The sequence below is a fragment of the Lathyrus oleraceus genome, chromosome 1, assembly GCF_024323335.1.
Source record: "Lathyrus oleraceus cultivar Zhongwan6 chromosome 1, CAAS_Psat_ZW6_1.0, whole genome shotgun sequence".
NCBI lineage: Eukaryota > Viridiplantae > Streptophyta > Magnoliopsida > Fabales > Fabaceae > Lathyrus > Lathyrus oleraceus.
This window is the reverse complement of record NC_066579.1, coordinates 440,567,044-440,592,386: the sequence shown is the minus strand read 5'-3', so window position 1 is coordinate 440,592,386 and position 25,343 is coordinate 440,567,044. Positions and strand designations below refer to the sequence as shown.

Below are 25,343 nucleotides of genomic sequence, written 5' to 3'. Positions count from 1 at the left end.
TGTGTGGATTGATGCTTAATTAACTTTCATCATTTCAAATCTACCTCCTAATTGGTCATTGATCATTTAAGGTATTTCAGATTGATGCATAAGTTTGTCCAAAGCATTATGAAGTATGGATTGAAGTAATGGACCATCCTCCTAGCCTTTGTGCTTGATCATTCCTTATTTTATTTTTGTGTGATATGACTTTAGGAGAATGATTTACATATCATTTCTCAAACATGTATTAACACTAACATTATTATTGCCTGACCTCATATAGTTGTGACTTCTACATAAGTCCAATTACGATTGCTTAACATATTGCTAAATTTGTCTCGAAAGAAAAATACATTTTTATAAGTGAGATTGTAAGTCTCTTACTCCTCATGGTATTATGTGAAAATATTGCTCCCTTTTCATTTATGAGAGCTAGTGGCATACTTATTGATTTTAACAAAGTTGGAGACCTTTTATAATGATGTATGGGTTCATGTTTTCATGCTTGTGGGTGAATAGTTAAGTGTTCTCCAAAGAATGACCAAACCATCTTCCATTTTTGATTACTAACATCATTTACTAATATTTTATTGTATTAACTTCTACTTCAACGTCATTTACTTTATTCTCTTTTATTTTATGCCATTTACTTTATACTTTATGTTTACATCCCATATCATATTATTTATGATTATGTCATTTTGTTCTTTGTCCATTTGAACTTTTCTTGCATTTCCTTGTAAAGAAAACATTAATAAAGAAAAAATCCTAAACAATTTTGGTTCTCTTTATCCATGGACTTGAGGTTATTATCCTTAGCAGTGCTATTGAGTTATGGACTTAGAGCTAGGACATTGACCTTTTCTTTGGGAGATTGTGATTTGATACCTATATGATGCGTTTGACTTTGGACTTCTCTGTGAAGACTTGGTTTGATTATTTTGGATTTCATCTGATATATGGATTATTATTTTCTTATTTGGCTTGCTTGGGACTTAATCCAAAGGAGGGAATTCTTACTTGACTTGTGACATAAAGCTTGCTATCTCTTGGTTAGGTCTTTCCTTTCTAGCTTTTACTTTATACTCTAGGATAGTATCTTATTCTCCTCCCTTTCTTTAATTTTCAAATCTTCTCCCCCTTTTCAAAAATCTTCTTGTTTTCTAACTTGCACCATTTTCTTAACAAACCTTCACTTTCTGTCAAGTGATTTTCAAAACCTTTTTCCTAATAAATGTTAATCCATTTTAAGCATATTCAGACCAATTTGAAAAGACTAAAATATGCATAACTCATTTAAATCATTTTGTATCCTTTGTGCACTTTTCCTTTTAAAACTTTTCTCAAAGTTTAGACATGAGTCATTTCCATAGTTGAAATATAATTTTCCTATCCCTATAGTGTCGATGAAAACTCTTTTTCATCAGTCAGAGCTAGTGGCATACTTGTTGATCCTTATCCAAGTTGGAGCCCTTCTCATGATGATGCAAAGATCTCATACTTGTGGATGACTAGTTGAGTATTCTCCTTAAAATGACAAAATGTCTTTCCATTAAAAATGAATCAAAACAAACATGTTTATTATTTTTACCACGAACTACAAGATTTTGATCCTCCATTGCACTTTGTTGGTACGTAGGCATGAGGCTTCAAGAGTCTTGGCAAACACAAAAATAAAAGAAAAACATTTCGTTCCCCATCTCTTCAATATTTTGCAAACAACACCCTTTTTCAAACTAAAATGTACATATTTTCAAAGAGGTTCCCATGGGTTACCATGGATGTTTATGGTGCTAATACTTTCCCTTTGCATAACCAACCCCCATATCCTTATCTCTTTTTATCAGTCTTATTTTAAAACTTCTTCGAGTTTTATTCGAACTTTTTCCCTTTTCCTTTGAAAACAATAAAAGCACGGCGACGACTCTTGCTTTATGAGTTAAGTTAATCAATAACTTAATCTCAAAATATTTACTGTTACACCAACCACAAAGAAAATCACTAAGGACTACCAAGAAACGCTCATACTTATCTAACTATCATTGTAACCTCATAAATCACACCACTCCCTCTCTAACCATCATCCCCAAATTCCCTCTTTCTTCCGCTAATCTATAACCATTGCAACACCAACTTTAAATTTTTTTGCCTTACTATTTCTTCCAACACCGAACATACTACTTACAACCAAGCTTGTAACATGATTGTTGGTTGCAAGCTATGCAATCTGAATTACAAGCTCTTGAGCTTACCAAAACCCGAACCATTGTTGACCTTCCCCCAAACATAACTCCTATTGGTTGTAAATGGGTATAATGTATCAAATATATGGATGAAGGTAGTATTGACAGGTACAAAGCACGTCTCATTGCAAAGGGATACACACAACAAGAAGGCATCAACTACTTCGATACCTTTTCTCCTGTTACTAAGTTAACGACTGTAAGAACACTTCTATCCTTAACTTCTATTATAAATCGGCATCTGGAACAACTATATGTCAATAATGTTTTTCTTCATGGTGATTTAAATGAGGAAGTTTACATGACAATTCCTAAAGGTTACAAAATTCTTCATTCATCTCCCAATACCAAAGTCCGCAAACTTAACAAAAGTCTTTATGGCCTCAAACAGGCCAGCAGACATTGGTATTCTAAGTTAGTTGATGTTTTGATTTCTTTAGGTTATCACTATTCCCATTCTGATTATTCCCTATTTTTAAAACATGATAATTCTAGCTTAACTGCCTTGCTTGTATATGTAGACGATATTGTGTTAATAGGTAACAACATTAATGAGATAACAAATGTCAAAACCATTCTCAATAACAAGTTTCGTATCAAAGACTTAGGTCCTTTAAGACACTTTCTTGGTCTTGAAGTGGCTCGTTCATCATCAAGTATTTTCTTAAATCAACACAACTACATTCTAGATCTACTTAACAACACAAGTATGTTAGCCTCAAAACCCTCTCATACTCCATATAACTTATCATTAAACTTTCTGCTGCTGATTCTGAAGCCTTTCATGATCCGATTAAATATCGGAGACTCATAAGGAAGTTAATTTATTTTACCACAACACGTTCTGATATTTCCTTCGTTGTACAACAATTGAGTCAATTTGTCTCTAACCCCACCAATAATCATTTTAAAGCCGCCAGTAGAATACTGCAAATATTTAAAATCCAACCCTACACAAGGATTATTCTATCCTGCTACTTCTAACATTATGCTTTCTGGTTTTGCAGATAGTGATTGGGTGACTTGTCCAACCACACGACAATCAATTATTGGCTTTGCTGTCTTTTAGGCAAATCTCTCATATCTTGGAAATCCAAAAAGCAAACTACCATCTTCAGATCCAATTCTAAAGCAAAGTATCGAGCTCTCACTGCTCTTATATGTGGAACTCAATGGTTGCATTATCTCTTCAAAGACCTTGAAATTCAATTCAACAAACCCACATCCATTTATTGTGACAATCGCTCCACTGTCTACATCGCGAGATCGACTGTCATCTCATTTAGGAAAAACTAGAAGCCGACATCATCAAACTCTTCCCCATTTCATCATCTGCCCAACTCGCACATGTTCTAACAAAACCACTTTTAGCACCTGCTTTCTCTCCGCTTCTTAGCAAGCTAGGCCTCTTCTCCCTTCATAGTCTAGCTTATGGGGAAGTATTAAATAATAATTGTAATTTACAATACTTTAGATATTAATTCCCACCTTTCTCTAGAGAATTTAGTTTTCACATTACCATTACATTTCCTATACCACTACATAATGTAATATCCAATGTTGTACCATAATTAAGTTTAATAAACAAATTGTTACCAATGAAAATTTACATTGGGATTATGATCATCTGATACAAAGTAAAATCAAATCAACATTTCAATAAATAATTAGAACAAGGGCTATTATTTAACCAAATAAATGGTTAAACACTATAAACGTTTCACTCAACTATGCTTCATCCCTCAAATTAAAGACCCATTTTGATCCCAAACTTGGCTAGCCCAAGCTCAATCCCATACTCAATAATGAAATTAAATGAAATGAAAATACACACAAATGGTCATCTTGAATTTCATGATTCTGAGGGGAATTATTATGAATGCTCTTGTAAAAATTTCAAATTTAGAGCTTCAATGTAAGATCAATGCCACCTCTTCCTCCTTCAAGTCCTCCATTATTTGATCCATCAGTTGTATCTGTCACCTCTTCTTGGACCTTCACTTCTAAGAAGTTAAAGAAAGGTTTACGATCTTCTTCATTTAAATTCTCCACTTTATCCTATAAAATCAAAAGCCAAAAAACCCGGGCATGGAGCGTTGAGATATACACATTCAATGAAGTGTGTTGGTGCTGCGTCCAAAGACAAAGATAAATGACATTGAAAGTTTCAAAATAGATTTGGTTCAACTTACTTCATTGACTTGACAAGGAAACCTAGTTACTTTGGAATGGTTACTTTGAAAAAACTGCATTGGAGGTCGAGGAGGATGAACTTCAGGAACAACAAATGGGGGGAAATTTGTATGACTAGAGCCAACATTTTCAGAGTTGAAAATCTTATTACTGAGCTCCAAAGTGTTACCCCATTTTGCATCCCTGAAAAAGACATAAGATCATTTGATATAACAACAAGCAACCACAAGACACATTTATAATCAAAACATTATTACCTGTAACACTCGTTGGTGGGATTGTAGCTACTAATTCCATGACTTTCATTTGTTGATGACTGTTGGGGTCTATTGTGGCGTGAGAAACTCGGAAGAACTTGAAAATTTGAAGGCGGAATCAGAGAATTGTCCAACGGCGAAGAATAACAACGTTTCATCCGGCCAGCCATCTAAGACAAACATACAATATTGATTTGTAAATATACATTTGAACATCCGAACCTATTGATAACAAACCCAGGAAAATTATAAGAAAATTCCATCCATCTCAAGTTTTTGGAGATTTTGTGTAGCTTAGTCACACTTTAACAAAAACAAAATAAATAAAGATCATATTTAATTACTGACGAATATTTTATAAACTAAATTCAGAAGATTTTGAGGCTCAATGCAGTAGTCTCTCAAAGACAATTATGTTCCACTAGAACATACCATTTTGAGACTCTACGCAGTAGTTTGTCTTACAAAATAGTTTGTCTTACAAACCTCAAAGACAATTATGTTCCACTATAACATACCATTTTGAGACTTATGCAATAGTGTGTCTTACAGACTAGTTTGTCTTCCAAATCTGAAAGACAATTATTTTCCTCTTACAAAATAGTCTATCTTCCAAACCTCAAAGACAATTATGTTCCACTACAACATACGCGTTTTGCAAAATTTGTTACTCCAATACACCTATATAAAAAAAATTAAAATTAACTTGGACAATTAGGGCATAATACCATTTGTTCATCATTTGACCTAGATGTATAATTGTAATGTGAATTTTGGACTGAAGGGGACTCCACAGAAAAATTGGGTAATCCAATCGACAGTACTCCATTTTGATTGCTACCATTTCCATGAAATTCATTCATCTGCATGCAAAATACACAGATCCAGTTCAAATATCATTCACATATATACATAAACACAATAGTTAAAACTTTAGGTCAAACTTATAATAATAATAATAATTTTATAAACCCTAACCTTAGGTAATGGATCCACATTGATCCTCCTTGAAACTATTCCAGTATAAGAACAATTAGCATGATTAGATTCACTAGATGAAGAATTTTCAGATTCGGACAGGCTTCCGTCGGCCACGTCATTAAGATTTCGACGACGAAATAGTTCATGTTCAATAGATCCAACACCATTGTTCCTTCCTAACGGAACCGTACTACTGTTAGCATACATAGATCTAACTCCTGGTGACACTAGATCAAATTTCTGCGACGACGTTATAAGAGAATGCAGATTATTCGAATTCGGCCGCGACGTTGGCTGTGGCTGCGGCGGATGCGGTATAAAACACGACGACGACATCGAAAACCCTTCATTATTCCCTCTCTGCGTTGTTGTTACATCAGCTGTTTCTTGTTCCTTCAAGATCTTCTCCAGCTCAGCAACACCGGGTCCTCTTTTCGGAATTCTCGGACGTTTTTGCTGTTGTTGTTGCTGTTTCTTCATACCAGAGTTCCATATGGAAACACTATTACCATTACCGCCACCATTAATAGTACCACCACCACCACAGCATCCACAAGCATTAGTACTGCCACTATTGCTACACATGTTCATGGCCACTTTTTATGATATTGGCATTAAACAAAATCCAAACTCATATATATATATATATATACATATAATCCAGAGTCAAGAGAATATAATAAACTACTATCTGATTTAAATTCAAAGATCAGAGAATATAATCTAAAACAAGTATAAAAAAATACTCATTAAAAATAAAAGATGGTGAAATATAAGGAAAGAAAATCTTATAGATTTGTTATATATTTCTGTGTTGATTATTGTGTTATAGTATCTTAAAAATTTCCCGGATTTTCTCATTTTCTATTAATGTTAGAAATGTAACAAATCTCAACGAAGAGATTTTTTCAAACGTAAGGAAATCCAAGCATTTATCAGAATCTTTCTTGTCTATGTAGGTTTTCTCGCTCGTGGTTTTCTCATCTCCATAAAGAAAGCAAGTTTTTATGGATTTTATTTCTCAATATTATGAAAGCTATTTATATTTTACTTTTTGGATTCTTCTAGTTAATGTTTTATCATGTTTAAATGATTAGAAAATCTTACTTGTTTACATAACTTTCAATTATATTCTATTCTTTTTATTTTTAAAATAAAAATTTATACTTTTTTTAACATGTTCTTTGATAAATACTAATTTAAAATTGGTTTTGTTATTACATTTAAGGGATTTTAGAAATTTTATGTGAAATTTAAAATTTAAGTTTGACTCACCATATTTTTTTTGTAAATTTATTAAATTATGGGTTGATTATTAATTAAATACAAAAAGTAAAAAATATTCAAAATTTATATTTATATTTAATCTTATTTCATAGTCAAGATTGCTATGCATTTTTATTTTTATCTATTTTGGAATATATATCAATATTATTATAAAATAAAGTTTAAATCCTTGTATGGAACAATATTTTAGATATTTTTTAAAGTCTAATTTAAATATATTTCTAAAATACAAACCTATATCTTTTAAACTTACACAATCCTAATTTTTAATTTGGATCATATTATATTTAATCTAATTATTACTGAAACTCAAAATCAAATAAAATCTAATGCTTAAATGTCGATATTGTAACAGTCTAGTAATTTGACAAATTTGGGATTCCTTATTAGAATTCATAAATCAACTTTCTCCTTTTAACAAATGTTTATTTATATGTGTTAGGCCATAAAACCATAACAGATAAAATTAATTTGTGCGTGAATAGATCAGTTATTTTTTCTCACAACTGCAGATAAAAATCCATTTTTAGCAAATCTCTAATTCAAATTTAAAAATTTAGTAATCAAAATAAAAATGATACAAAATTATATAATTACCTATAAAACTTTAAATTTAATTTTTGGGATGATAAAGATTAATTTTTTCCGCAAATTATATTTTAACTAATAAAAATCAATATTATTAGGTTGGACACCAACACTAAAGTTCGACTCTTGACTCTCACGATTCTATGATTCTCACGATTTTTTTATCATTTTCGATATAATTTTAGTCTTTTTATAAGATTTTCTTTAAATTTGAAATATATTAATTAATACTACTATAATTTATAATAATTTCCATATCATGAATATTCGCAATCTCTTTTTTCAAATAAAATAAATATTACAATAATAATAATAATATTAATAATATTAATATTAATAATATTAATACTAATATTAATGTATTCTATTTTAAAAGACATACTTTAAAAAGTATTAATTTTTAATAAAAAATTTTTATTATAAATTTTCTCAACTCTTTGTGATTTAGTCAACAAAATTCTATTTTTAAAGATAACCGTGTATTAAAAAAATCAAGTAACAAAATCATATAAAATTATTTTTATACTTGATATTACATTGAAATATTGTTGTCAAGTTTAATATAAATTTAAAATTTGACTTAATTTAATTTCACATATTAATTTAAGAGATTAATTGTTATGCACTGTAAGTGTAAAAAGTTTTACATTGTCAGTGCATCACAATCATCCGTTTGTATTACTTTTTAAATAGTTAAAATAAAAGTCAAATATTTTAAATAAATCAATGGTTGTGATTAACTGACAGTGTAAAAAATATTTACACTGTCAATGTATATCAATTAAATTCTTAATTTAATTTCACATTTACTCTACTACAAAATAAATCTTTCATAACAGCAAATTATAACGGTCGTCTTGTTATAAGTAATAATAACTATTTTTTTTTGTGTTTTCTTTGTTCTATTTACTAAAAAGACATTTCACTACGATAATGTTAACAACCGTGGTAAAATATATTTTGAGTGTAAGGGTTCGAATCCCAACATCAATAATTTTCTATTTTTTCATTACTAAAAAGATGTGTCCTTATATTTAATCACAGTTCACATTATTAATTATGGTGTAAGGTGTTAATATTTATTCACGGTTTTTATTATCAACCATGGTGAAAGATTATATATATATATATATATATATATATATATATATATATATATATATATATATATATATATATATATATATATATATATATATATGAGATTAAAGGTAATGCACTGTCAGTGTAAACTATTTTTACACCATCATCCAATAGAATTATAACGTTTTGCCATGTCATACCAGTATTTTAAAATTAAACGTGTGATTTGGCGGGATACACGTCTCTGATTGGTTAATAGTGTAAAAATATTTTACACTGTCTGTGCATAATCCTCTCTCTCTCTCTCTCTATATATATATATATATATATATATATATATATATATACACACGAAGTTATCTCTTTCAGTTCATAACATCCGTCTCTCAAAACAAAACTATAACATCTCTTTCACTTGTCACTCTCATATATCCTAATGTCCATTAACGTTTCGAGAACTTATCTTCACAAACATGCAAAATGGAAATACCAAACTCATGCAGCGAACTCTTTGTTGCATCAAAGCTTACGAAATATTATTTAACTCCATCAAATCTTAGAAAATGGATACGTTAGAGGTTAGTCTTCACAATGTATAATAGATCATCTTTCATGGTTTAATGGTTTATGTTTCCAAAGTTGTTTAACTTAAAGATGAGTGAATGTATAACCTAAGAAGTGAAATTTTATTGCATGTATAATATAGCTTCTTTCATGTTGTATTTAGAATAATATGACCTAAGAAGTGAACTTAAGGTGAGTATAATAGTTTTAGAAGTTAATTTAATATGAGTGAATGTATAACTTAATAAGTGAACTATGTTATTTATGTATCATAGTTTATGTTTCAATAGATTCTTTCATGTTGTTTGTAGGATAATATGACATGTATAACTTAAGATGATTGAATTTCCAGCTGCTTCATAGATTACAGAAGTGTATGAATTATAGAAGTGAATTGTATGCATCTGTTATAATTACAATGTTGTGCTAATATATTTTCACTTGTAGGGAAGGTGAATGAAGAAAAAACTCAAATGATTTGTGTTGCTATGGAGAAAAAATACAAGAAGATGATGAAGCGAAAGTGAAAGCTACAAACTTGTGTGAAAGACCTAGAGTAACATTCATTCAAATTTAATACAAGTTTTCAACTTTCACTTCAGCTTCATCCTCCTTTCATTATGGATTCCATTCTGAGACAAGTAAATCGTTTCTTCGTCTTCATTCTCCATGAATCTTTTCAATAAAATGTACGTTCGTGAAACATTTTATGAGTTGATATGTTGTTGTTGTTGTTATTTTCTTTCAACATGTTTTCCTTGTTAATAAATATTGTTGTTTGTGTTATTGTTAATGTCCTAGAATATGAGTTTATTATGTCCTAGAATAAGCTTGTTTTCTGCAGCTAGATGTTATATTGTTCGACCAACATTCAAGAACAAAACATTGCTAAGTCCATATGAGTTTATTATATCGTATGTAGATTTTTTGTTTCAGTAACCCCCTACCGAGCATACATTCATTTAAATTGATTTTAGAAAATAATAATCTGAAAATTAAGTTATATTTGAAAACTATTTTAGATCAATCAATCTTTTTCGAATTGCATGCATATCATAATTCATCTCTCGCTCTTTAACATATAAAATTTGGTTCAATGCCTCAAGTTCTTCAAAGAGGCAGAAGGCTAGAATCCAATTTTATCAGAATCCATTTAAATACTAAAAATTGTGACACAATTAAGTTAGAATCCAATTTTGCCAGAACGTGAAAGAGGCAGAAGGTTTATGGGATCGTGAAAGATTTGGGAGCAAGGAATCAAAGGAATTTTCAGGGACTTCAGCTTTACGAGGTAATAGGGAGATTGTCTACACTTAGGTGATTTCAGGATTGTAGGATAGTGAGGGTTCCTTACCCTCTTATCAACGCCATTAGGGATTGTTATGGATTTCCCTAATTTTCCTTTCTATGAATTATGAGCTACGATATTATCTTGTTTTGGGGTTTTGTTATGTTGTATTGTTGTTCTGTGTTTGATCGTAGACCCAATTGAGGGATTTAAGATAAACCTCTTAATGGCTATATACCTCATTCTTAGAGGTAATAACCTTATGATATGATATAATTACATGATTATTTGATTGTTCGGTTGATTTGGTTACTATTGTGTTAGAACTTTTCTCAGGGTTCCGAACGACTCCATTAGGGTCGTTTGATTCACCAACTTTGTGATTTTTGGATCTGAACTGTGTTCCCAATTGTCTTTTTTCCGAGTCAACCATTCTGAAATCTCTCCAAAATTACATAACTTATTTTTTAAGTTGTTTTACGAAGAAAATCACTTTTTGGAAAAAAAAACCTCCTCAAACTGTAAAAAAAACATTTTTTTTTGAAAATTGGACTTTCGGAAAAATCAAGTATATGTTAAATAGGGAGAAAAACACATAAAGTCGCAGGTATCCAAAGAAAGGGGTTGATCGCCTTATTTCAAGCATAGCTTGAGTTTCGTAAGTCGATTTGAGATGTCGTCAGTTGCATGGAATACTAACACGATAATATTTGTTTTGAAGTAGAAAATCAGGCTTAGGGGTGCTACAACAGTAGAAATTTGCTAGTTTTTATACTAGAGGTATTGTTAATTTCAGTTATGCGTTGGTCATCATGTTTCAAGCATAACTTGAGTTTCGTGAGTCCTTTTGAAATGTCGTCATTTGCGTTAGAAAGAGAGTTTAATAATCATTTTAATTGGAAATTTTTATAATTTTTCATGACTATACAAGTTTTGGCTCCATTTTGAAGTTAAGCGAAATATTCTGCCCAAGGCGAGAACCTATTTATGTTGATTGATTAAATTGAACCGATTGGTGTATTAAGTCTTGAAATAAAAATCACATTCATAAAATATACTCTTTAAGATTTCCGGGACACATTCATTTGCTTGATTCTGACTCCATTTGTTATTTTAAATAGTTATTCGAATATGATGTATGACTTGTAAGAACACGATTTTGGGGTTGTTTGATGAGTTTATAGTTGTTATTGAGTAGTCTTGAGTTATTTAGAGTTGTGAAGGTGTAATTGAAAGTTTGATATATTCTAGAGTTGTCTTCAAGTAACTCTTATAAGTTTTAGAGTTTTGATGATAAGTTTGAGGGAGGGATTCGTCACCTTAGAGTTGTCAGAGTTATTATTTGAGTAAATTAGATATGTTTTAGAGTTGTGTTGGTATGCCTCGATGTTAAGGTTTATTACCTTGTTGATATTCTAACACAAGTAGTAATTATGAGTTACTCTATTGATGAGTTTTTGAGTCATTTTCCATCCGCAATTCTCGATTTCGGGTGTTTTCGATGTTTCAGACATTTATGGCGTTTTCCGAGTTTCGGGCATTTTCTGGAGCTTTTGAGTTCATGAGTATTTCGGTGGTATTTTTTTGAGTATATTGTGACGTTAGAGTCCTTTTGTTGACCTTAGAATCATTTTTGAGTAAATTGAAGAAATTGTCTGTCATTATCCTAGTAGAGTTATCACTCATGGATTTTAAAACTTTTTTGAGACATTTTGAAAAGATGAGTTTTTGCGAATTTTGAGAAATTATGAGTTTTTGAGAATTTTGAAAAATTATGAGTTTTTGAGAATTTTGAAAAATTATGAGTTTTTGCGAATTTTGACGAATTATGAGTATTTGAAAGTTTTTGAGAAAATATTAACTTTTTAAGAAACTATGAGTCTCTGAGACTTTTTGACTTATTTTGAGTAATTTGATGAGTTGAGAATATTTGGTAATAACATAATTTTACCTTGTGAGATAAATAATTAATTTTTTTTTGAAAATATATTTTGAGTATATGATAACACTGAAATTTACCGTATTTTCGACTCCGATTTCACATGCATTCTAGTTGTTTTATTGTTATTTTGTTGTGTTATTGATATGTTTTTCTTTGTTTTCAGGTTTTTACTTTAATCGGAGCCCCGATCGAGAAAAGGAGTGAAAAAGAGCTAAAAACCCTAAAATTCAGCATTTTGTACTTGTGGCCTACCCCATGGCTGGCGCCATAGACCCTGCCATGATGTGTCCAAGCTCAACTTCCCTCAACTGCCACGTTCCCCACTACTTCCACTAAGGCGCCTCAGATTGGCCTTGTGGCGGGCGCCACAAGAGGAAAAGTTTTCCCTCCCATTTTCAAGTTGAAGGGCATCCTTGTCATTTCCATCTTTTTACTTGCTTATAAATAGAAACTCGAAACCACTTTTACAATCATCCAAACTTAGAGCAGAGGCAAACTCAGAGCAACTTTGTTTCACTTAGGCATATATTCAGTATTATAAAGTGGTAATCGCTTCGCATTGGAGTGTTACCACAATTGTGTAATCAAGTCTGTGATAGAGTCTGTAATCGAGTTTGGAGCACTTTGGAAGGAAGTTAATCCTGCCGCCATTTTCATTTCCGCTTTGCAATTTACTCAACCCTCCGATTGGAGCAGGTTTTTATTACTTGTCTTTATCTTATTTATTTCTCGCACTCGCTTTACTTTATTTATTTCTCGCACTCGCTTTACTTTATTTATTTTCTCGCACTCGCTTTACTTTATTTATTTCTCGCACTCGCTTTACTTTATTTATTTCCTCGCACTCGCTTTAAATTATTTATTTCCTCGCACTCGCTTTACTTTATTTATTTCTCGCACTCGCTTTAAATTATTTATTTCCTCGCACTCGCTTTACTTTATTTACTTTCCGCACTCGCACTACTTTTATTTACTTTCCGCACTCGCACTACTTTTATTTATTTTAATGCACTTTTACTTTACCATGTCTAACTAAATTTATAAGGTTAGAATGTAAGGATCGTAATTGAACCGATAATCCGTACAATTGTTCGTAGAAACACTTAAGGGTTAACTTTCAACTTAAGTTTTCCCGCACTTCAATTCCGTTGGGTAAGATCGAAAGCCGTCCAACGTCCTTTTAAACTTAATTGTTTTTAACTATTTCAAAAACAGCGAAAACGCTTTGTTTAGTTCATTATGAGATTTTAACATTACGAAGAAAAGAGATTTTAAAACTATTTTCGGACACGTTTATAAGTTTAGAGTCTGGTTCGTGAGAACCTCTTTTGGTTAAGAAATCCAGGTTATAATACTTTTCAACTTAGTCAAGATACTATATTTCTTAAAAATAGGTTTACTACTCTAACACAATGCGCGCCTTTTTATAAGTGACAATAAGAGGGTTTGATTAGGGAGTACAACTCGGTTCTGAATACGCGAAAGCGACAGTTCCTATTAAATTAGTTCTTTTCAAAGTAGGAAACATTGCCCATAAGTAGTTCTATTAGCAAGTACTTGGATTATTAGTTGATTATGTGAATTACATTCGACCCTGTCTTTATTAATTAATCTTTATTCAACAATTTACTTTTCATTGCACACTCCAAAAAAAACACCTATTTCGATTGCCTTTGATAAACACCATAACAATAGATAACGATAGATTGACACTTGGTCTCTATGGATTCGACAATCTTTTATATTACTCTAACGCGTTCGTATACTTGCGAAAAACACCGTATCAGTATAGTAATCCAGAGATGGGATACAGTGATGATCTTGAATGGCGTTTTGAGTTAATAATCCAGAGAGAGATTGCAATGATGTCCGAGTATGGCGAATTATTAGTTCGAGAGTGGAACCTTTTATGAATGATTGTGACTTGTGTTTGTTATGATTTTGAGATAATATTGATGTTGCATGTTGTGTTATTTTTTATCATGCATTCATGTATTTCGGAGATAGGTAAGACTTCGACCCAGTGATGGTCTGGTTCAGAGAGGGACTATGGCGGTATCACGTCCAGAGAGGGACACGGTTCAGAGAAGAACTAAAGACATGGGAATATCAATAACATACCTCTAATCCCAATGATTTTGGTATCACATGCATATAAGATAGAGATGGTGGGATTGCATTGCATCAACATCACGATCTGCTTGATTTTGTTTTGAGTGTGATTACGAATAATGTTATATTCATGATTACTATCATGTCTTGCTGTTATTCATTGTTAATAATTGTTAGATGTATTCTCACCCCCTGTTTATTGTTGTGGTGTCTGTGCTCCCCGGGAGTACAGACAATCAGGTATAGGAGTAGCTGCTGAGTAAGGGATGACGTCTATGCCCCTTTTAGATTTTATCATTGGGTCTTAGAGGAGTCTCTCTGATATGTAGCACTGGGGATGTGATGTCTTCCTTCATTATGTGATGTTTTATTGGAGTTGTTATTGAGACGTTATGTTGGACTTTGTTTAATTTTCGCTGCGTATTTGCATGACTATTTGGTTTTTTGAAGTTTTACATTCTGGTGACACTCTAATATTTGATTTTATTCAAACTATTTTGTTTAAATTTCAAGTGGGGGATTAGGGTGTTACATAGTGGTATCAGAGCAGGTCCGTCCGGCCAGGTGTTTGTGATTTTATTTGTTTCCTAGTATGCAAAATGTGTGTGAAAACACTATCAGTGATTGTTGTTTTCTTACCGCTTGCCAGCAGGAGCGAGATTGAAACAAGTGGGGGAGAAGCTTCTGCCGTGGAAGATTGGTTCAATGTGTCGCTGATTGCAAGATCACAAGTTTTTGGATGAAGTTGTGTTGTTTCCAAGCCCAAAGAGAGTATGGATTCGAGATTCATGCATGTCGGTCAAGTTGAGATATCTTTGAGGAAGAAGAATCATGTACCTGTGATCTTTGTTTCTCCGAGAGAGGAGAACGATGTGGAAACTAGTGATATGTCGGTGGTGTGTGAATTCCCTAACGTCTCCCTGAAGATATTTGCGACTTTCCTCTGGAAGTGGAATTTGGGTCGACTTAGTTTGCTTACCGTTGAGTCGACTTAATGTTACCTTGAGTATGGACTGGCTAGAGTTCAACCATATGTATATCAACTTCTATAACAAAACAACGTTGTTTCCTGAGTTTGTAGTAGAGGAGAGTCCGCAGTTTAATTATGTGATACAGGTTAAAGAATTCATGAAAGATGAAGCTCAAGTGTTTGCAATGTTTGATTCCTTGCAGATTGATGGTAAAGCAACATTGGAAGATCTTCCAATAGTATGTGAATTCCCAAATGTGTTCCATGATGATATTACTGAGTTATATTCAGAGAGAGAGAGAGAGAGAGTTAAATTCTCCATAGATTTAGTACCTGGTACTAAACCTATGTCGACGACACCTTATCGAATGTCTTCAGAAGAGTTGAGTGAGCTAAAGAGTCAGCTTGAAGATCTATTTGATAAGAAATTTATCAGACCAAGTGTATCACATTGGGGAGCTTATATGTTGTTAGTGAAGAAGGAGGACAACAATAGGAGATTGTCTGTTGATTATAGTCAGCTGAATAAGGTCACCATCAAGAATAAGTATCCTCTTCCAAGAATTGACGACCTTATGGAGCAGCTAGTGGGTGCCCGTGTTTTTAGGAAGATCGACTTGAGGTCGAGCGATCATGATATTTGAGTGAAGGATGAAGATATTCCGAAGATTGTGTTCAGGGAATAATACAGTCACTATGAATCCTCAGTAATTCCATTTCGTGTGTCTAATGCTTCTGGTGTGTTTAAGGAGTACATGAATATGATCTTCCACCCCTATTTGGATCAGTTCATAGTGGTGTTTATTGACGACATTCTCGTGTATTCTAAATCAGATGAAGATCATGTTGGACATCTTCATACTGTACTACAGGTGTTGCAGGAGAAAAAGTTGTATGCCAAGCTATCAAAAGGCGAGTTCTGGTTGCAAGAAGTGAGTTCTCTCGGTAATGTGATTTACAGTGGAAGTATAGAAGTGGACCCTTATAAGGTAGATGCAGTGCTACAGTGGGAGGCTCCAAAGTCAGTTACAGATGTCAGAAGTTTCTTAGGGTCAACTTGTTACTGTAGAAGATTTATCGAAGGTTTTTCCAAGTTAGCTCTACCTTTGACTCAGTTGACTCGAAAGGATCAAACCTTTGGATGGGATATTATGTGTGAGGAGAATTTTTGAGAATTGAAGATGAAGTTGACAATGGCGCCAATGTTGATATTGCAAGATCCTAAGGAACCGTTTGTTGTATACTATGACGCATCCAAGATGGGATTGGGTGGTGTGCTAATGCAGAATGAGCAGGTTGTTGGTTATGCTTAACGGAAGTTGTAGGTTTATGAGAGGAGCTACCCTACGCATGATTTAGAGTTGACAGCTGTAATTTTATTCTAAAATTGTGGAGACATTACGTGTATGGTTCTAGATTCGAGGTATTCAACGACCACAAGAGTTTGAATTATTGATTTGGTTAGAAGGAGTTAGATATAAGGCAGAGAAGATGGTTAAAATTTTTGAAGGATTGCGACTTTGGTTTGAACTACCATCCTGGTAAAGTCAACATTATGGCAGATGATTTGAGTAGGAAGTCATTGTACATGGTGACATAGATGGTTAGAGAATTGTATTTGATTGAGTAATTCAGGGACTTGAGTTTGGTGTGCGAGGTGACTGTGGATAATATGAAGTTGAGTATGTTAAAGTTGACTAGTGGTTTTCTTGATGATATTAGAGAGAGTCAGAAGTTAGATGTGGCATTGGTTGATCGTCTGTCATCAGCCAATGAAGACGAAGATTTTAGAGTTGAAGAGAATGAGACCCTTAAGTTTCAGGATAGAGTTATATACCTGACATGCCGAAACTTAAGAGCGCTATTTTGGTGAAGTGGCACCGAAGCGGTTTGATTATTTATCCTCGGGCTACCTAAATGTACCAAGACCTCAAGAGAATGTGTTGGTGGCCACGAATGAAATGAGATGTTGCAGAGTTGGTATATTCGTGTTTGACTTGTCAAAAGTCAAAGATTGAAATTCGGATGAGAGAGTTCTATCCGAATTTGTTCTCAATGGGTACTTTTCGTGGACGAAAATCATTTTAAGTGGGGGAGAGTTATAACGCTCCAACTTATTATTTAAGGAATTTATTTAATTATTTGCATGATTTAGTGGTTATATGAGAATTATGGTATTTTTTGCGTGGGGGGATTTAGTAGTAATAAAGTTTTGGCGCCATTTTACATTATGCCCGAGGCAAGAACCTGTTCATGTTGATTGATTAAACTGAACTGATTGGTGTATTAATTCTTAAAATAAAAATCATATTATTAAAATATAATCTCTAAGATTTTTGGAACATATTCATTTGCTTGATTCTGAGTCTGTTTGATATTTTAAATATTTATTCGAATATGACGTGTGACTAGTAGGAATACGATTTTGGGGTTGTTTGATGAGTTTGGAGTTGTTATTGAGTAGTCTTGAGCTCTTTAGAGTTGTGAGAGTGTAATTGGTAGTTTTATATGTTTTAGAGTTGTCTTCGAGCAACTCTAATTAGTTTTAGAGTTATGTTGATAAGTTTGAGAAATGGATTTGTCACTGATGCGAGATCGTGGCTATATATAAAATATAGTCTATCGGGTAATTGACTGCAAGTGCATAGTCCAGTCGTTTTAGTTTTAAAAGATATCGAACCCACAGGGACCTATGGTCAAACTAGTGTTACTAACGTCACTATGTTTAGCTAAGGGAATGATTTATAGAAGTTTGGGTGCAGAATATTAAATCTGAGAGAAATTTAGTTTTAAGAAAGAATTGATAAGAGGAATCAGTATGCAACGCATTAATCTTCAGGGATTCGATAAATCACTGGTGTGTAGTTCAAATACCAAGTATCTTTCAGTAGAAAATACTTATTTAAAAGACTTTATCTCACACTCTCGTGGTTGTTGATTCAGCCTATAACTTTAAGTCAGAATGTACGCTCTCGTTGTCCCATTTGAAGTTAAAAATACTTTTTGAAATAAAATAAGTTCTAATTGCTTTTAAAGTGCTCTCGCTGTTTTTAAAATCAATGCCTAGTTTTTACTATCCAGCTCGAGCCTCACGCTCTCGCGATTGTTGGTTCTCACCTTAGTTAATTTCCCACTCTCGTGGCAAAATCGTATTAAATAGCTTCTCACTTTTGTGACAAAGTTAATTAAATTTAAATTAAAAACCTCAGCATAAAAGATTGTTTGAGAAAAGGAGTTTTCACCGGTTATTATTAAATCTCATTCAATTAAGTTGTTACATACCGATACCAGTAGTTTAGCCAGACATGTTAAATAGCGCAAACACAGACAAGCATAAACAGATTAACATTGCAGCAAACATAATTATAATGATAACAAGGCGATAATAATAATAATTTAATAAAAACCTGGCAATTGGATTAACAGAGTACGGCAAATCTTGGAGTACTTGAGTAGTCCTCCACAAGTCGGTAGGATTCTTCTTCTTTAATACAATTGCTTACTAGATTAAATAAAGTGTAATAGTTCCCCAGTGTAGGAAACTACTACTATGGATAACTGGAAAACGAGAAGAAAAAGAGAAAACGGGAATTCTAAAAGGAATGGTAAATGAATTACGGCAATGGAAACAAAGTTGCTGAAAGAAAATAACTAAAAAGCTAGAATGCTGTAGAAAATCCATTGCAGAGCGGAAGTGTAAAAATGTCCCCTTTTTTTCCCAACTTCTGTCCTTTATATATTCCTTTGGTGGGTCTTAGCAGTTGAGAAAATTAAGGAAGACTGGTTGAGTGAGGAATCCACGAGGAAGTCATTCTATTGGAGAGAATTTAGGCACGCTTGGTTGCCTCTGATGACTGCTTCAAAGCGTAAAATCTGGCCGTGTGACGCTCGTCATGGGCTTGTGACGTTCGTCACAGACTGGGCGTGACGGTCGTCATGCACCTTGTGACGGTCGTCACATCAGCAAATTTTGTCCTCTGGTTTTTCTGCTTTTTCTGTGCTTTCTCATCTGTTTCTTCTTCTTTTTTCTTCCTTTTCTACATTTTGCTCATTAATGCTTGGAGATTTAAATACCTGCAAAAATAACTCAAATACTTGCGGAATAATCTGAATATTAACTAAAGTGGTATGATCTTTGAGTGTAAATTAAGGCAAATATCTGATGCATTTTCGCGTTATCAAACTCCCCTAAACTTGAATCTTTGCTTGTCCTCAAGCAAATGAAATTTGAAAACAAAGTTAAACGCGAATACATTACCCATTCTTACGTGGTTGTCAGGTGGATTGTTAAGATGGCTGATATTCAAGTAAAACACTAAAGATATAGTGACAACACAAGCATTAAGCATTAGCGTAGATCTCTCTTTTGCACAAGCCAGTTCGAATCATGCTATTATAGCTCAACCTAGTGTCTCTCGTTCCTATTTCACCCGGTTTTATTCTAGTGCAATCACATTAAGCCCTTTGCCTCCGCACGCACTTAGTGAAGTAGCCGGTTAGTGACTTTGATCCTTTTCTTAGCACGGGGTCTGGTACACTAGTTTGGTACTCCTTTATATATCCCCTTTTTAAAGGTTGTGGGGGATCGAACTGTAGTTCGCCCTATCGAGTCCAGTACCAGGTACCTCTGAACCAACCAGCCGGGTATTTCTGTTCCTTCTTTTTGTATATCTTGCAACCGTTTGTATGTTTCTTTTATCAATTTCATGATAGCAAAAGGTATGAAGGATTTTCTTTAATTCGTAGGCATCAAACACTTTCTGCAACGCCTATCTATGTGCCTCGGAATTCATCAACAGAGACAACACCAAAATCGCTGACGGGGTTTGGAGAGCTGCTCCAACACATTAAACTCACTTCTCTTTATCAACCTCAAAACTTCATCATCATCATTAGTCTTTAGCTTGCTGGATTCACCATACTGACATACTGGAGCACTAATTGGATTTACCATCGACATATCCACCTTCTTACTGATTGAAATATCCTCTACCTCCTTAGGAAAGACCTGACTGAAGACACAACCACTGCGGGTCACCTTTGAGATATCACTTATATTCACCATAGAATCTGCTACGGGTAACGAAATTTCTTGACCATTCTCCATCATGGTGGCATTATACTGATAAGGCACAGCTTTATCGGATGCATATGGGACAGGGCTCGTTAACTGTATTACCAATGGCGATATCGATCTATTAATGATGTTGTTATTGCTACTATCAAACTGGATTACTACCCGCTTTGAGGTCTTAAACACCGGCACAATCATATTGTCATCATCTATATCCCTTGACTGTTGAATCTAGATTACATTCTTGTCCATCAACTTTTGGATATCTCTCTTGACAATCATACACCCACGGGGGTTCATACTACACATTGCACCACCATCATGGTCTTGCTCACAATCACCGATCAAACACAAGGTTCTATGCATCTCCACCAATGACCTATATATATGCCGTACATCAAAAACTCAAAAATTCCCTGGACAACTGTCCACCATGTTGACAGTAGCATTACCATGAGCAGACAATGGATTGGCTTTCACATTAGGCGCACGGTCCTCAAAGGACATCATACCACTCTTCACAAGTTTTTGTACTTCTTACTTCAACGGGTAGAATATCTCAATGTCGTGGCCAGGGGCTCCCTGGTGAAAGACATAACGGAGTTCAGGTTTGAACCACCATGGAAGTGGCTCAGTAATTTGAGGTGGATTTCTGGGTTGAAGTAGGTTCTTGATAACCAAAAATGGATATAATTCTGCGTAAGGCATAGGAATAGGGTCAAAAGAGACCTTCTTCCTCTCAAAATTTTGTTGTTGATTATTATTATTGTTGTTGTTGGTTCTTTGTTGCGGTTATTATTGACGTTGTTGTTGTTGAAATGGAACAGATTGATTGTTGAAATTGTTGGAAAAGACGGGAATCACTAAAGACACTTGATGTTTATGTTGACGCGGTTGAGAACTCCTTCTAACATGAGGCCTTCTCTGCCTCCCCACAGATACTGAATTGGTTTCCTCCTCCTTTCTCTTGGAGAAACTACCACCGTATTTCTTACTAGACGACACTTCTTCCTTAGACAGTCGTCCTTCACAGACTCCCTCCTCTAACCCCATCCCCATGTTTACCATTTTGGTAAAGTCACTGGGGGCACTGGCAATCATATGTTCGTAATAAAATGAACTCAGGGTCTTCAGGAAAATCTTCGTCATCTCTTTCTCCTCCAAGGGAGGATTAATCTGGGCAGCAAGTTCCCTCCACCTTTGGGCATACTCTTTAAACGTCTTCTTCTATTTCTGAGACATAGACCTCAGTTGGTCTCTATCAGGTGCCATATAACATTGTATTTGTACTGCTTAACAAAAGCTTCACCCAAATCATTGAAAGTACAGACACTTGCACTGTCCAATCCCATATACCATCTTAGAGCAGTACCAGTCAGACTGTCTTGAAAGTAGTGAATCAGCAACTGATCATTATCAGTTTGAGTTTACATCTTCCTGGAGTACATAACAAGGTGGCTTAGTGGACAAGTATTTCCCTTATACTTTTCAAAGTTGGGGACTTTGAACTTCATCAGGATCTTCACATTCGACACTAGGCAGAGCTCAGGAACACTCTTACTAAACAAGTCATTTCCTCTCAATTTTTTCAACTCCTTTCGCAGCTCAAGGAACCGATCCTTCATTTCATCCATCTTCTCATATACGTCTGGGCCCTCAGATGGCTCAGAATGGTAGATGGTGTCCTCAACACGCAGAAAAGTATAAACAACTAGTGGTGGCACAAACATGAATGGGCTAGATGTCGGCATAGAGACAAAGGTAGGTGCAAACCCTTCAGGCACAAAGTTTGGTGGGATTCCCCACAGGAATCCAGTAGGAATGGACGGACCAGATTGGCTAGCAGCGACGGGAATGGTTAAAGTAGCAACCTCATAAATAACAGTCCTCTAGGGAAGAGTTACGGGAGTTGGTAAAGACTGATTATGTGTAGCAAGAACAGACTCCATCATGGTGGTCAACCGTGTAATCTCATCCTTCAACTCTCTATTCTCTTGTTCCAAATGTTTCATGATCTTGGGTTGATTGGCGCGAGTGTTGTATCGGTGAGATAGCTTGGATGAAGCATAAAAGAATAACCGATAAGACATCTGGTAGAAGAAAACCTGTTATACAAATGATGCATGAAATGCAATGTTTTTGTTTGTTTTTAATTCCAAGGAACACGTGAAGTTCTATTTGAAAATATATTTAAATAATAGTAATGACAATTTGATTGACCATAAAATCTCTTTTTATTCATAAAATTTGGAAGGATTACACTGAGTACAATTTAAGAAACCAAGAGTACAAATACAAGAGAAAAGGAAACTAATCATCCTAAGGATCCCGTAGTAATAATTTCGGATGATCTAGCTGCGGGCATGTACTTCTTTTGGATGCGTCGAATCTCAGACTCAAAAGATGTCTTCATTTGAGCCTTCTCAAGGACAAGCTGATAAACAATCTTCTTCCAAGCACCGGAAGGCTGAGGCATACTAGAGGAAGATGGACCCTCTGGCTCTCTCTGTCTCTTCACTGCTCGGTCTTCAAGAAGTTCAATAAGCGCATCTTTGTCTTTCGACTCAAGCTGCAACTCCTCATGCTTTCGACTCAAAGCATGGAATCTTTCTTCCCATATGTCCTTCTCTTGCTTCATCTTGGCGAGTGTGTCTTCCAACTCTTCTATATCTTGGTTATGGAGAGTTGATGACTCAGCCACAACCAAAGACACATGTCTTTCACAAGCATACATCATATTCAACTCCAAAGTTCTTTTCTTCACCCAAGTAGTGTAAGCTTCCAAAGCTACACAGTTGTACGAACCAAACTCAGATCTTCCTTTCCTATGCACATTATGCCAAGCATGTACCATCTTTTGCTTCAAATGTTGGGGATCTTTACCCTCTTTATAGAAAAGACCTTATAACTGGGTGTTATTAGGTTTGTCTCTCAAGGAGAACCCAAGTTGACGACGATCCAAAGCAGGGTTGTAGTTGATTCCTCCTTGTGTACCAATGAGAGGTGTAGCACCTCAAATTTTCCCTCCCCATTCATGCATTCATTTCATTTTTTAGGTCATTTATCATTCCATATTGCATTGCACCATATCAGTCAGAATTGGCATCAAGAGAATCCTTTGTACAAAAGAGCAAGTCTTTCCTTGAGATGAAGGCCACATGATTATTTCAAAGAGGTTATATGAGCTAGGGTTCATTTTGAAGTAACTTTACCAAGTGGTAGAGGCCCAAATTCATCAGTGCATTTCCAAGTCATCTGAGGACGATAAATGTCAACTGTAAAGTCAACTGAGCGCTATGAGTTGAGGAATGGAATTTCTTCATCCTAATCATGTTCATAAAAGGCCTATTCATCATGTCAAACATCTATCTTGAAGATTTTGAAGTCAAATCAAAAGTTTCCAAAAATGGAAAGTGACCTGTAATTTCAAGTTTCCAAAAATGGCAAGTTTTTGGTTCACATTCAACTTAACTTTCCAACATCAAAGAAGCTTCAAATGAATTTATGGTCAATATGAAAGTTGAAGATATTTCTCTCTCATTTTTAAAAAGTCCAAGATCATGTCCATCTGATGAATGGTTAAGAAGTTATGGTCCAATGATTACAAAGTGTACATGGAAGTTCAACATGCCATAACTTTTGATCCAAAACTCCAAATTGAGTCACTCTTTTTGCAAAATGCTCCTTGTGACCAATGCTTTCCAAATGAATCATTGCCTTGCTTGAAAAAAGTTCACATGATCACTTGCCCATACATGTGCTTTTTGGAGGGAAATGGGATAATTTGGATTTGGTGAATCACATGAGCCAAGTACCAATCCTATCATGTTCATGAGCTGATTTTAAGTGGAATTGCACACTTGCATGGCACTGTTCACGTGCATACCATCACATGCTAAGCACACTTGTGTATTTTGCACTTTCACCTCATTCTTCCTTAATCATAATTAGCCAATGCTTAAACTTGATTTCAGCATGATTAGTGGGGAGTATATAAGCCTAATCCTAACAGAATTGGCTCAGAATCACAATTTCAGATCTCAAATTCTCATTTCCCTCTCAATTTTCTCTCTCATCAAAACTGATTTTTTTTCACACAAACACAAGATTTCTTTGTAGATTCATGATCATGGAAGAGTTTTGAGCAAGATTCATCATCTAGTTTGAAGAATTTGATCAAGATTCGAGCTCCACAAGTGCAAGTTCATGAAGTTGGTTTTCTGAAATTAAGCAAGATTCAAGCCATTTCCATTGTCAATTCTTCCACAAAGCTTCAAGGCACGCATAAAGAAGTGAATCTGGAGCTCCATAGCAGCTGAGGACACTGTTTCATCTCACTGCACTTCAAGAAGGTTGGAATTCGAATCTCATTATTTGCCTTCTTATTTCCATGAACTTGTAGAGTTTTTGATGCTGATGACTCTGATCTAAGTAGAATTTGAAATGGATGAGATATGTTGATTTGAAGTTTTTATGCTCAAAATGTTTTCGATCGATCCGGTTAATCCATGCGTTTCTAGGCTTAATGAATAGGATATTTGAGATCTACGTTACGAGACGGTTCGATCCATATATAACATGTTAAATTCTGGAAAAATTGTTCATGTTGCTCCGCCGGTCCAATTGGGGAAGACGGTGGAAACCACCGCGCTCCACCGTCCATGAACAGTGCTAGGGTTTCTGTGTGGAACGCTGCGTTTTGCTGTGCGCGCGCCTGTGACCTTCCTGTACTCAGTTCGATTCCTTGTGCATGCCATTTTATTTTCCATTTGTTTCCTT

The 25,343-nt window shown here is 34.4% G+C and overlaps 1 protein-coding gene across 1 annotated transcript; it reads right to left on the bottom strand.

The window, feature by feature from the left end:
- Positions 1-3,862: 3,862 nt before the first annotated feature.
- LOC127115896 (uncharacterized) lies at positions 3,863-6,632 on the bottom strand. The gene is made up of 5 exons (XM_051047315.1): positions 5,654-6,632; positions 5,404-5,538; positions 4,676-4,845; positions 4,418-4,601; positions 3,863-4,283 (listed from the first exon to the last, which is right to left on the bottom strand). The coding sequence occupies exons 1-5, from the start codon at positions 6,245-6,247 to the stop codon at positions 4,128-4,130; spliced, it is 1,239 nt and encodes a 412-aa protein (XP_050903272.1). The 5' UTR covers positions 6,248-6,632; the 3' UTR covers positions 3,863-4,127.
- Between the last annotated feature and the right edge of the window lie 18,711 nt (positions 6,633-25,343).

What these genes read in the sequence shown, in the direction of transcription:
- LOC127115896 (XM_051047315.1), bottom strand. Translation starts at nt 6,247, where the DNA reads ATGAACATGTGTAGCAATAGTGGCAGTACTAATGCTTGTGGATGCTGT. An exon ending in ATGTGGATCCATTACCTAAG is followed by an intron (nt 5,539 to 5,653) that starts GTTAGGGTTTAT and finishes TTTTGCATGCAG; the next exon opens with ATGAATGAATTTCATGGAAA. An exon ending in GGTCAAATGATGAACAAATG is followed by an intron (nt 4,846 to 5,403) that starts GTATTATGCCCT and finishes TGTTTGTCTTAG; the next exon opens with ATGGCTGGCCGGATGAAACG.